The sequence below is a fragment of the Lycorma delicatula genome, chromosome 4 (assembly GCF_047948215.1).
Source record: "Lycorma delicatula isolate Av1 chromosome 4, ASM4794821v1, whole genome shotgun sequence".
NCBI classification, from domain to species: domain Eukaryota; kingdom Metazoa; phylum Arthropoda; class Insecta; order Hemiptera; family Fulgoridae; genus Lycorma; species Lycorma delicatula.
Genome location: NC_134458.1, coordinates 8,846,848 through 8,860,253, shown reverse-complemented (window position 1 = coordinate 8,860,253; position 13,406 = coordinate 8,846,848). Strand labels below are relative to the sequence as shown.

Here is a 13,406-nt window from a genome sequence, read left to right as displayed (position 1 = left end):
CAAGATAAAAAATATGAATTTAATTAAACACTTTTACATAGATTGTGGTACAGATGATAATTTGCAGAAACACTTCTTGCAATTAATAAAACACTTATCAATTACCTAACTTCATCTAGAATTAATATAATTGATTAAATGGTTTGTGAAAGGTCATCTCAGAACAATATTTTCACAAAACATTTTTAAGGAGAATCATGACATTATGAATAATAAAATGTTGATAAGTCTTACATAGCAAACAGTTTACAAACTTAAAAGTAGATGTATTAAAGACGTGGGGTTTCACAACCAAGTACAGTAGCTGGTGACAAATGTCACCAGCCAGAACATTGAAACCTGTTCCAATGTTCACATAAAAATGATAAAATTTAGCAGTACTTAAGAGAAATTAAAATGCCAATTGAAATTAACAGGTGAATATATAAAAATAACTGGACTAACAGTGTAATTTACATTATATCAGTTAAAAGTATATGTAAATAATTTCAGGCGATGTAACAAATGACAAAGAATTATATGAAGTTGGAAGCTGGCAAGTGATTAGAAACTGATTCTTAGCAACGAAAACTGTTCCTTTTGTTGGGAATAGTGCACACAGCAAGCTTTGGCCTCCTCACAACCCGCTGCAGTAGAATACGAATAAAACTAAAAACTAAACGAAAAACACAGGTACAGTTAAAAACAAATATTCCGTAGAGTTTACAAATTAAACAGCAAAATCGCTGTTACGAGCACGAAAAATTCCCACTCGCTCTAACAATAAAACGAAAAATTCCATGAGATTCTAGAGGAATGTTAAGTATTACAAAAGGCGTTCAAATTTTACCCAATAATCAATCACAAAATATTTTAGTACCCACGTTCATTTCCAAAATACGAACATAATTTTAAAATCGTACTTCAAAAGAGATTTTTAATGGTGAGCAAATAAGTTTGCTAGACAAACTTAACATAACCCTTCACATTAAAACTGGTTACAAGTTATCAATTCTGTCACGGTAATGATCATCAGGTTTCAGTTTTCATAATTGGAATACATTCATTAAAAATTATATTTGATTTCAAAAGAGGTATTCATTTAATCCACTGTAAGAGAAGTTCATTTAATATCACGTTTAAAATACTGTACGTACTCGACCAGCCAGTTCTGATAAAATAATATATTTAAGAATGTATTATATATTTCTACTATTTAAAAATAATTTACCTCCTAACAGTCAGTAAAATATAAGAAAGTTTTATTTGATAGAAGTAAATAATACTGCAAACAATAACAGTAAAAATTACAATAATAGAAACAATATTTTGTCATGTTGGTAATGAAGTAGTGGGGTGTATATTCTTACATCCGCTTAGGTTTAGGAGAAAGAATGTTTGGGACAAGAAGTCGTTGATTTAAGTGTTTTGTGTTATCAATTGTGTTTTAAATGTTAGAAGTCTTTACATCATTGTTTTTTACGTTATGGTATAAAATACTATTTGTGATTAACGTGAATTTTACAATGAACAGATTTCCATGAAATAGAACTGGTAATTATTCAAGAAATTAACCATCTTTGTTACGTCGTCGAGAATGGCAGTTGACAAAATTTGTAGGAGTAGGTAAAACGATTTTACGAATTACAATTACATATCTTTCGTATTTATACATTAGCGATAAATGAAGCATTTTGTAGATGATATTCCTCTTCGAGAAGGCTATTTTTACGGGTACGCTAGTGGGAAACTCAAGGCTTTGTTCCAAGGTCACGAAGTAACATTTTTTCGTTGAACAACGTTTGCAAAAGTGGATGCAGATTCCTGTTTGTTTTAATGGATACAATTCTTTGCGAAGGACAAATACGAAAGTTAGACCCATTGTTCGTCAGTGATTAATTGGGTTATCAAATGATGAGAAGTTCTTTTCTGTAACTGTGAAGTGGAAATATGAATTAAACTGAGAAAGGTTGCGTCATACTAAAGTGGGAAATTAATCATTTTGTCGTGTGTGAGTAATTAAGGTGTTCGTAAATTGTTGAGACATTTGGGTGGTAGTAGTTTGTATATTTTAATGATGAATTTCTAAATTAAAGCTGTACTTTAAGAAAGTGCCTGCAGCGTGATGGACTGGAATTAGCTTTTGAATTAGGGTTTTTCAGATTGGAATGTACTGGGACTTTATGGTTGGATAACCTTTATCCAAATTTAATATTTTGTCTAACCCAGTTGTTCACTTCTTCCTCTTTACAGGAATTTACCAGTAACTTAATTGGCCCATCATAATTTATAATTCTGTTAGCCAGTAATTAACATACTACTTCACATTAATGGAATTTTTCAGTAACTAGGTATTTGTATTATTCACTCCTGCTGTCAGCTGTAATTGATTAAAAGTCTTGAAGTTAAAAGGAATTATTAAAGTTCTGATAAGATAATTTGAATGATGTAATAATCTAACGTCTGGTATTTATTTCTCTGTTTAATCTTTGTTTTGGGATTGGAATATGTGTTAATTTGATGCAATCTTTTCATTACTAAACACTCTTGAAACAGCTTGATAATAGTTTGTACAAATTAATTAAACTTAAATTTGAGTTTTTATGAGAACTAAGAATTAATGATTCATAGTGAATATTTTGTCTGATAAAAAAAAAGAAGATTACTTAATTTTATATCCCAGCTATTTTGCCTCTTCTTTTAGCAGTTTTATTTCCTTTGGAGTAGAAAGTGTGGTGAATGTAGTTTGTTAAAAAGCTATCGTTATGCCTAGATATTACATTTGTTTTTATTAGCCACTACTTGAAATTAACTAGCAAAAATGAGTAGCTAGTCAGTATAACAAAATAGTGTGATCCATTTGGAAAATCAGATGAAGATATATGTTTGAAACTTATTGTGGGCCTAGAGATCCTTATTTCATTAAAGTTATGTTTATATTTCAGATATGATTTCATGTTTGTTCAGATTTTCTATGTTTCTGAATTGGAAAATAAAAAAAAAATTTTTTTAACAGTTTGTAGGGAAGAAATGAAAAATGATGACAAAGTGCTGTCTGCTGTGATTTTTTCAACAATGTATGAGTTTACCATTCTAGACAAATACAGAAAGTAGGTGTGACATGAATAATTATGAGTAAGTCTTCTGGATAATTTTGGTTGTTTATGAGATTTAGGTTTTCTGTTTGTAAGTTATCTACTATTTGGTGCGTTTTTATTTTACTTTCAAAGTTGATGGACATTATTCCAGCTAGAAATAATATATATGAAGTTGGGAAACTTAGTGCTGAAGATAGCACTTGTACAAGAAATAAACGAATAAAGATGACATTTTGATACTTTATTTGTAATTTTGTTGCTGGTTGTCAATTGTTCTATCAATAAGAGATAATTTAAAGGAAGATCTGGTAGTAGTATAAGATTGTTGTTTACTATATCAGCCTGAGATTACTTAACAAAACGGAAGCTCATGGAAGAAATAAGTAGCACATGGAAGAATGTAATTCCAAATATAAGTGAGAGAAATTATAGTAATGCAGATATTATTGATTGAAGATGATATGCAAAAAGTTTTATTTACATGACCTACATTAAAATACCAGTAGGTACTTCTTTCTGTTAGTGTGTTTAAAGTGGATTTTCAGTAGACAGAACGAAGTCCTTCATTCTGATATGCAGAGAGCTACATTGTGAATTGTCCAAAATAACATTTGTTTCAGTGTGATCAGCAAAAAAGAGCTTGTTTATCTGAACAGTCCAGTGACTTTGTAGTGGTAATTTCTTGTTAATAGATTTGTTTATTTTGTAATACAATTTAAATATTTATTCTAATATTGAAATTGTTTTACTCTTGAACTAAGAATCTGAATGGCTGTTATGAATATTGAACAAAAGTAGAAAACATTTGAAGGAAGAGACTGATTTAATGACAAATTAAAATTGTTGCTACAAGGGTTATTCAATAGTATTATATGTTCTTGACAAATATATCAGAGTATATATAGAATATACATTGTGTGAGCAGTGATGGCATATCATGTTATAGTGATCCTTTAAGAGGATCTTTAGTATGAATTCTTTTGAGCGTCTTAATAACATTTGGATTGTAAAGGTACATGAAGTAATTAATATTCAACATTTACTCTTTGTGTTGCATTTAGTCAAGTTGTTATTTCTTCAGTATGGGTGTTTATGAGAAACTTACTAATGGTTATTAAAGCAAAGAACCTTGAGTTGAATATACACACGATTTATCTGTGTAGAGAATGAATGTAGGAAGAAAAACCTACCGCAGGTGAACTTTGGAAAAAGAAAACAAGTTATTAAAAAGAATGCCAGATGGATATCTTATCACTCTGGTATGTAGGATGAAACTGTCTGCAACTTTTATATTACATTAATCAGCTTGTTGAAGATCTCTATTAAAGTGCACTTTTTTAAACTTTTAAGTTCATTTGATAAAAGTGACATTCTTGGAAGTAGTGGCCTTAGGACAAGCCTTGCATTAAAAAGCAAGTCCCACTGACTGAAGCCAAAGAGTACTTTGGCTGAAGGGTAGTACTTTCAGCAGTATGGTTTGTGCTGTGAAAAATGGTTTCACATGAGATAAGTAAAAGAACGAGTCTTTGAGAGTAAGTTTTTTTTTATACTGAAAACTGACTTCTTGTTCTTTGAGTTATGTATTGCACAGCTGGAAAGTTTAGAAGATATGTGTCGATCAGAAGGTGCCATCTATATTACAGCCATATGTGTACATGCACCTTTTTTGAGTTTAATACTTATAAGATTTGATCAATGGTTTTCAAGTAGTTGGCAGTGAATTTTCATGACCATATTGCAGTTGAGTTGTGTATGTAGTATGTTAGCTCAGATGCATACGTACTAATTCTTAATGCTTATTTAAAGTACTGATAAAAAGTGAAACAATGAAAATTTACTTCTTTTATATTATCTAAGTTGTCGGGGTACCTGATTCAACTTAATTCATTTGGGACCAGTCTAAAGCTACGTCCGATGGTCATGTAGCAACAGGGTATACGTACATGCAACATTGATGTGGTTTTCAGCCCAGGTTGTGCAGTTAAACAGAAACTAATGGTAGCTGTGAAATTATATTATGACTACAAATTGTATTTATTGAAATTGGTTCAACCAGACTATTTATCATCCTCATTACAAAAAAGATATATAAAATGTGATTCATAATAAACGGATGAAATTAATTTTAACTTAGCGAAACTGCCATATGAATGAATTATAAACTGAGTTGATGAATGATTTGTATGGTGTTCCAGATGTCTTCAGGATATCTGATATTGTTTAATTAATTTGGACCTGTAGGCATCTGTGTTTCTTGTCGCACAAATTTATGTATTTGTGTTGTCATTAAAAAAGTATGAAGTTTATCTTTTTTATGGTCTTCAAACCAGCTTGTCAGATTAAATCCAATAGTAACAAATGGCAGTGTAAATGGTTGGTATTCAGTATCGAGGAACTGAAAATATTAAAATGTAACTAGTTTGGCCAGGCCTCGAATTTTCAGTCTTCGGATACTTTTTTTTTGAGGTAGAGGAACCCCATTTACAGGCACCGAAGCAGTGTCGCCCTCGCTAACAGGTTCCGCAAGCTGTTACAGAAAATGCGTATGTATTCCTGCACACTAACGACTAAACCTCCACCCCTGGCGACCCCACTTCCTGGGAAACTGCTAATAAAGCATTACTTCAAGATGGGGGATAAGCGCCCACACACATTCGGTCTCCACTAGCAAACATTATCCATACCAGACCACTACACGCACACCACAAATACCTAAAGAGAAAAACATTCAGAAAAAATAGAACACCCGAAAGGTACTAAGACATATCGACACATTTATAAATTCATATAATCAAGCCAGCACAAGACAAGTGCACCACAATCAAGAAGACATTGCCCCAAGACATAACTTATCCACCTAAGTACACTCAAAAATTAATTAAATTTCCACAACTCACCCAGAGTACACAAAACCTACACCCACCAACTAACACACACACAACTCAACTACTTATCACTTACCCACACAACCATCGGCCATAATCATTAAAAACATGAGCAATGCCCTCAGGTACTGGGAGTGGAGTGTCCACAGCCTCACCGCACCAAAGCGACCCCCTTCATGTTCAAGAGGGCACTCCGCAGACTTGTCCAACCCGTCACTCTTGACACCTCATTCCCTTCCAGGCTGTGCTAATGCTTGCCATCTTCTACGAGTTTTCAGATACTGAGCCACATTGTAAATGCGCTTGTTAGGATTAACCTAACTTAAACCAAACCTTGATTAACTTGAATATTTTATTTGTTGTCTTTGGTGTTAGATTGTATTTGTTACATTAGTTCTTGTGTATGTCTTAAGTCATAACTGAAAGCAATTCAGAAGTTTTCTGAATGTTGAAAACAATTTTTTTTAAAAATCCATACTGGTCTCTGTTACCACTGCATGATATCTGCTTCACAAAGTATTCAAACTTATTATTTTTCTTGAGAAGTAGGTGGAATCAGAAGGTGATAGGTCATGGTTGGCAAGTTAACATTATTTTACATCTGCGGAAGCTATGTCAGTAAAGTTAGTTTCTGTCCTGTAGTCTATAAATTTGTTATGCTTTTTTTATATGTAGTATTATACTTCCATCATATTATTTTGTTTGATTACAGAATGTGCTGAAAAGTACAGTTACATTAAATTTTACAAACAATTGTATGATATGTAAGCTGAAATTATATCCAAGATTCAGCTAGCATTTACTGACAATCCTCTTGGAATAAACAAATAAATGAATGTTTATGTTATAATCATTAAAAGAAATGGCCTGCTTCTTTGGAATGCTTTCTTGCAAATCATTAGCAAGCCAACTTTTTCATTACGGTGGAGCTGTAAATTATTAATATGCTTCCTTCAGCAGGTTAAACATTAAATAAACCTAACGAAGTACACAATCATTTGTGTGATGCTGTTCACCACTCAAGATTCATACCTGTGGAAATTGTGCTTCTGGAAACCCCCTCATGACAGTAGCAGTTCATGCATTGCACTTAATCCAAAACTAACTAAACATACATTTTCTCAGGTTTGTCAAGCATCTTCCTGTAGGTATGGTTTCTTGTGAATTTTGATTATTCTCAGATTTTAAACGCTACTTAAAGATCACTATTTGGTATACAAGAGGAGATTTTTAAAAACGTAGTTGAATGCCTTTCCAAAACAAGACAGTGGTAATTCATTAAGAAAATTTTTTCGTAATTCCTTTGGGGAATGGAAAAAAAATGCTAGACAATGTATATGTAGTAAACAAGGATTATACTTTAAAGAGCCTTTTGAGTAGACTTGTAAAAGAAGGTATCAGACGTTTCATTTTTAATGTGATGGTTCAAATAAAACATTTCAAAAAAAAATTACACCTTTTAAGAGATTCCTCTTGTTCCTTCATTTTGGAAGTTTCTAAACTTCAGGCTAAAAAGTATTTCAATTGCAACTCTACATTCTTCCAATGGCATTCTCATTATTGCCTCAATGGTTAAAAAAGTGATTTTCCAAATCAAGGTTGTATGATGGATGAGGCAGAACATTTTGAGGTGAGCTTTGTCTTAAATATGTGAACCTGAAACTTGCTTGTTCTTATCTGGAATGGCTTGCTGGTTTCAAGTTTTCGTATAAAAAAACTGACTGGTACTAGGAATTTATACTTAAGTGTAAAAGAAGTTGTAATAATAACACTGTTGAATCCTGGAATACTATATCTTACATGGGGAAAAAACTGTTCTTACTTTTTTAGGTGCCGGAGAATGATTCTTTATTGTAAATGTTTATAATCTTTATCTTTAACTGCTATTCACCGATTGACCTAAAGAATCTCATTAGTTGTCAATACTTTTATTTAAACAAAAACAGGTGTTCTTGGTCACAAAGAGTAAGGCTCCTTTATCTCAAGCTCTCTTCCTTCATTAATTGAATTTACCTAATCTCATAGTGCTTCATATTTCAAAACATTCAATTCCATTGTGCTTGATTGCTGTAAGAATTTCAGATGGCTTACTTTTTAAATAAAAAAAAATTTTATGAGTTGTTGCTCACTATCTATCAGTATTTCTTACTGTAGCATCATAACAGTAGAAGGCTGTTGAAATGGTAAAATGCTCAGGTCAGTATGACTTGTACGATTGAAGATGTTTGAATGAATCACAACATCCATGCTGTACAATGAAAGGAAGGGAAGAACAGGTATCTCATTTATATTTGATTAACGTTTATAAGTTTAAAAAGGTCTGGATGAAATATTTCTTGAATTGAAGGAAAATGACGCACTAAATGACATTTTCTACCAGATATGTTTCTGACATGTTACCAAAATTAGAATAGTTTTTACTTTGTAATGACCAGCGCAAAAGAAACCTAAGGTATTCTAGAGAAAACTAGTATTCACATTTTTTATAGTTATGACTGAAGAATATAATTTGAATTGTAAGAAAATATGTGTGTATGTATCATTTAATAAAATGTCTATATAACTTTCAATAACTGACTATTATTATGAAGTGAAATTTTCATTTGTAGTTTTTACTTGTGCTTCTGAACTTTAATATAATAAGTATATACAGTACTGGTGGTGTACATTCTGAGTTATTTTGTTGATACATGAAAATTTTTTTTAATCATACAAACAACCAGAAACCAAAACATGTTTGGTTTATCTTGTATTAAAATGATTGTTAATCTTATTAAATTATGATTTTGAGAATTCACTGATCAAATTTTTGTCTAAATCAGAACTCTGTACTTTGTTATGCTAAAATTTCAGTATATCTTATTCATTCTCTTTATATATTTACCATTAATTTATTATTCTTCATTTAATTACCACAGACTTGAGAGAAAAAGTCTTTCATACCATTTTTTTCCAGAAATACTGCTTGATTTTTTAAATTTGCGTATGTCCAATTTGAAGCTTTAGTTATTTATAGTGAAAAAGAATCCAGAATTAAATTTTTTTTTAATGCTAGTAATTTTTGGGCAGCGTTTTGATTTTTTTTTTGGATTTTTAAAAATGGGTCAGTGTTTGTTTTATTTATTATTTAAAATAATTAAGTTTTTTGTAAAATATGATTATTAAAATGGCTCCCATTTGAAAAAGAAATTGAAAAGAATTAATTCTGGTATATTAATTCATAATATTTCAATAGTAGTCAATTTTAATTAGAATTATTGAAATTATTTGTTGTGTGAAGTCATTGTGTGGCTTTTTGTAGCACATGGCAAGAATGTTAGTTTTTGTGGTCATTTAAATTCGTATAAAATTATTTCACATTGACATTGGAGTAAACAAAGACCATGGTTAATATTCCCCTGCTTAGTGACAGCAGTTTATATGCTGTAATTTTTTATAACAGAAAGGAATGCATTGATCTGTTGCTTTAAATTAGGAGTCCTGGTCATTCTTATTGTTATGATGCAGTCCCAGTCCTTGTTGCTATGATGATTGTAAACATGTGAGGTACAGATGCACCAGTTATTGTTGCTTTTTCTGAGAGTAATTATATTCAATATACAGCCAGTTCCTGAGGTGTTACTTATAGAACTGAATTTCACCTAAAGTTCCTTTAAAATCTATTCAGCTCTGTGAAGAATGTAGTGGGAAATTATTTCATTCCTCACTTTCCCTTCAGTAAGCTTGGCAGCAATAAGTTTAATGCTGTTTTTTAATGCATTTACATCTGGATAGTGTAAAACAAATTTTTATTGATTTTTAGTATTGCCTGAAACGTTTTTCAGGGTCTTATCACAGCCAACATTACTATGTTTCTTCAAAAAGGCAGTTGATGAAAAGCAGCTCCTTTCTGTTACAGATGAAAGCCATTATAATTTTTAAAGTTGTTGGCATTTTAAATTTTTTGCTGTTTGTGTATATGTAATGACAATGCACTTGACACACTTTGTGTTTGGGGCTGTCATTCTAAAAACACAGTCCTAGCACAGTGTAGCTGTAACAGATCCAAAAACTACACAAGCAGGCTGTGTCTGATGTAGCGATGCTGCCAAATGTGAAAAAATGATTTCACTTACATTTTTAATTGTGTTGTATCATTGCTTTCCTAATATCTTTTACAAGAACCCAGATTTTATAATTTTACAATATCAAGAAATTAAAAATTACCAAAGTGTAACCAATTTTATAAAATTTTGTTATATTCACAAGTTTCTCTGAAATATATTTCAGTGAAAACTACTTTACTTGCTTTGAAAGATCTGGTCTTTTATATGATAAAATTTTTGTCTCTGAATCCTAAAACAACTAGTTGGGAGAATTACCCAGTGGGAGGTAATGAGGTGGAGGGTTGCCTCCTTTAGGATTCCTGACTGCCATTGTTTGGGGCAAATAATTCTTCACACCATAATCCCTGATTTTCAAAATTGTTAGTTTTGAGTTAGAATAAGATTATGAGAACAATATTAAATTCTCAGCGCCCAAGATGAATGTGCTTACTGTTTCCTGTTCAGACAGGTTACTCAGACTTTTTGTGAGTTGATAAGTTTAACAGTTTTAATGAACATTATGTTCTTAACTACCCTTTCACCATTCTGTCCTTAATGGTTATTTAATTTGTACATGTGTTGGTTGAATAAATTAAAACTCACTTGAGTAATATCATAGATAAGATCAAGTATTAAAACAGAATGAAATACTCTTTTTTCCCAATGAGGGGATCTTTTAAGTGTAACTGCAAAGAGCTACTTTTTTCCATGACACCACTGTAGGTTTTCCATCAGTTGTTTAGAATCCAGAGATTTAATAGAAAGCAAAAAAAAAAAAGTTGGATTCAAAATTTGTAGTTATTCGTAAATAATAAATTATGAAATTGAAACGCACAATAAATTGACTATTTAATACAACATTGACTTACTTGAGAATAGTTCTGCGAGTGTAGAGGGTTAACTATTATTTTTCTTAGGATTATAGCTTTATATTAATATTTTTATTTTATTTATCATCGTTAATGTGATAAATATTATTTGGTTTTTTATTTTTTTTAAATAATTTTTTTTCAGATTATGAAATAATTTGGTCTACTATTGATTTTAATCGGTAATTGGTGTCTTAAGAAAATTCTTTATAACATGGTGTCATCAAAGTCTGAAAATGCAGAAGATGATGGTGAAGGTAAATAGGGTTATTATTAAAATATCACTTTTTATTATTGTAAGTTCATGTTTACTTCACTTGGATGGAAGGGGTAGTTTGTTTCTGTGCTCTCCTCATTGCTGTGTGTGGCCGAGCATTTGTCATGCAAAAACAAAATCCTGCAGGATAGCATCCTATGAAGTTTGTTTTTTATAGATCTTCTAAGATTTTTTAATGTTTTGCAATACATATTAACATTCACAGTAGTTTTTGTTCCACATCCTTTATGACCCTGAAAACAGTATCCATTAGCTTCTTTATAAACATTCTTGTTTGAACTTCTTTGGTCCAGGAGATGTTGAATGCTGCCATTACATTGACTGCTGCTTTATCTCGATGTTTAAATAAGAAATGCAGGTTTTATCTCTATAACAGTATGATCAAACAATTCATCACATTTATTTTTATAATGCCACAAAAATGCTTGTGTGCAACAGGATGTCTTGTGTGTGTTGATTAACATCCTTGGCACCCATCTGGCACACAATTTTTCAGTCTGAACTTCAAAAATCAAAGATCATGAAACATCAGAGATAATTGTGACAAGATGAAGTGCCAGTATTCTAACATTTCTTTGTCAAATTTTTCAGTTAGATCCTTTGGTATCAGGATGGCTGGCTGCTACGTTCATCATGAATATTCGTTTGCCCTTTTCGAAATGAATGACACCTTTGTCTTACATTAGCGTCACTCATAATATTCGGCCTGTAAACATTATAAGTTTGCCTGTAAATTTCAGCTGCTCATTCATTTTTTGCTATCAAAAATGGATTACTCCTCATATTTCACACTTGGCAGGATAAAAAATTGTAGCATTCATAAATTGATAAATATAACCGGCTAACAACAAAATAAAACTATTGTTGCTTACAGATGATTATAGTTGAAATAACTGAACTCCACAAACACCATCTGTTTACATTGCATATATAGGCAGCAAATTCAAAACAGACTTTACTTTAATGACACACTTCATGTGTATGTATTGTAAAGATTATAAGATTGTAAAAATCTAATATTGTATGAATACCTTCAGATCCACTATCCTGATTGCATTAGTCAATATAAATACCCTTACACATATCTGCAACTGTTTGCCATCTCATCAGCTAGCAGTGGAAGTAGTATTACTGATGGGAGTAGGGGTTGAGAGAGAGAGAGAGAGTGAGAGAAGGCGATCTCTGTGCATGAAGTAAAATTAAATTTATGTAGAACAGTTCATGGATGTTGAAACTTATGAATTATTTCATCAGATGTTACTTTAAGTGTGGCTGGGATGTTCTTCTTTTGGGTTCGTGCTTTTGTGTTCTGAATCTATAAATTTAACAATCTACTCTGGATATACTGTAATTGTACTTTACCTCTCAAGATGTTTAGCTAAAGTTAGTTGCCTTCATAATATTATTCTCTTAAAAAGCCACCTCGTATTCTCCTTCAGTGTATTAAACATGGTTAAAAAAGCTGTTTTCTGGTGTTTTTTTTCTTTTGAGTAATTGGTTTAGAAATTTGTTAATTCTCTTATTAAAGTTTCTTATGAAATTGAGGAGATTAAATAATGAGCAAAATGGACAAGAGATTACCCAAAAAAGAAATTATGTTATATGTTTGATGTACTGTGTTTTTTAATAGATTAGGTTTCAAACATTCATATGAATTTGTATATTTGTGGATATATTGTTAAAAATCATTTCAAAAGTTGCTTTTCTGATACCTGATTTTTCCAGAATGAAGTCGGTTTTTTTTTTGCAACACTTGAAGTTATATGTTGGATTTATTCTAGTGCTTTTATGGTTTTGTTTGTTATAGAAAAAAAACAGCCATCATCTTCATTATCTGATAAATATGAAACTGAGAATTATACAAAAAAGCTACATGAAATGCAAAAGTACATTCCATTTTTAGAAGTAATGATAGCGCGGATTGAAAAAGCCAAAGACAAAACACGAGAAGGACAACTAGTCAAATTAAAGAGCTTGTATGATATACTTAGTAATAAGAAACAAAAGTAAGTGTATTTAATGTTATCTTCTAATGATAGCATAGTATAAAAGTAGCAGTTCTACCTGACAGTATTACTGGAGTAATTAATAACTATATAGAATTACTGAAAAGTATATCCAGGAATTTGTAGAATTAAATTAAGGCTTTTCTTTATTTAAAGATTGCTTATAGACTGAATTTACCAATTTCTATGGAAACAATTCTTCTGATT

General features: G+C 31.2%; 1 protein-coding gene across 3 annotated transcripts in view; it reads left to right on the top strand.

Moving 5' to 3' along the window:
* Positions 1 to 1,377: 1,377 nt before the first annotated feature.
* LOC142323088 (uncharacterized) overlaps positions 1,378 to 13,406 on the top strand; it is a 162,982-nt gene continuing 150,953 nt past the window's right edge. The window contains exons 1-3 of one of the 3 annotated variants that reach the window (XM_075362262.1): positions 1,378 to 1,601; positions 11,062 to 11,173; positions 13,001 to 13,199. In XM_075362262.1, coding sequence (XP_075218377.1) covers positions 11,131 to 11,173; positions 13,001 to 13,199 — 242 coding nt within the window. In that variant the 5' untranslated portion in view covers positions 1,378 to 1,601; positions 11,062 to 11,130. Of the gene's footprint in view, positions 1,991 to 11,061; positions 11,174 to 13,000; positions 13,200 to 13,406 lie in introns of all 3 variants that reach the window. The other 2 variants (XM_075362261.1, XM_075362260.1) reach the window with 2 other exon arrangements.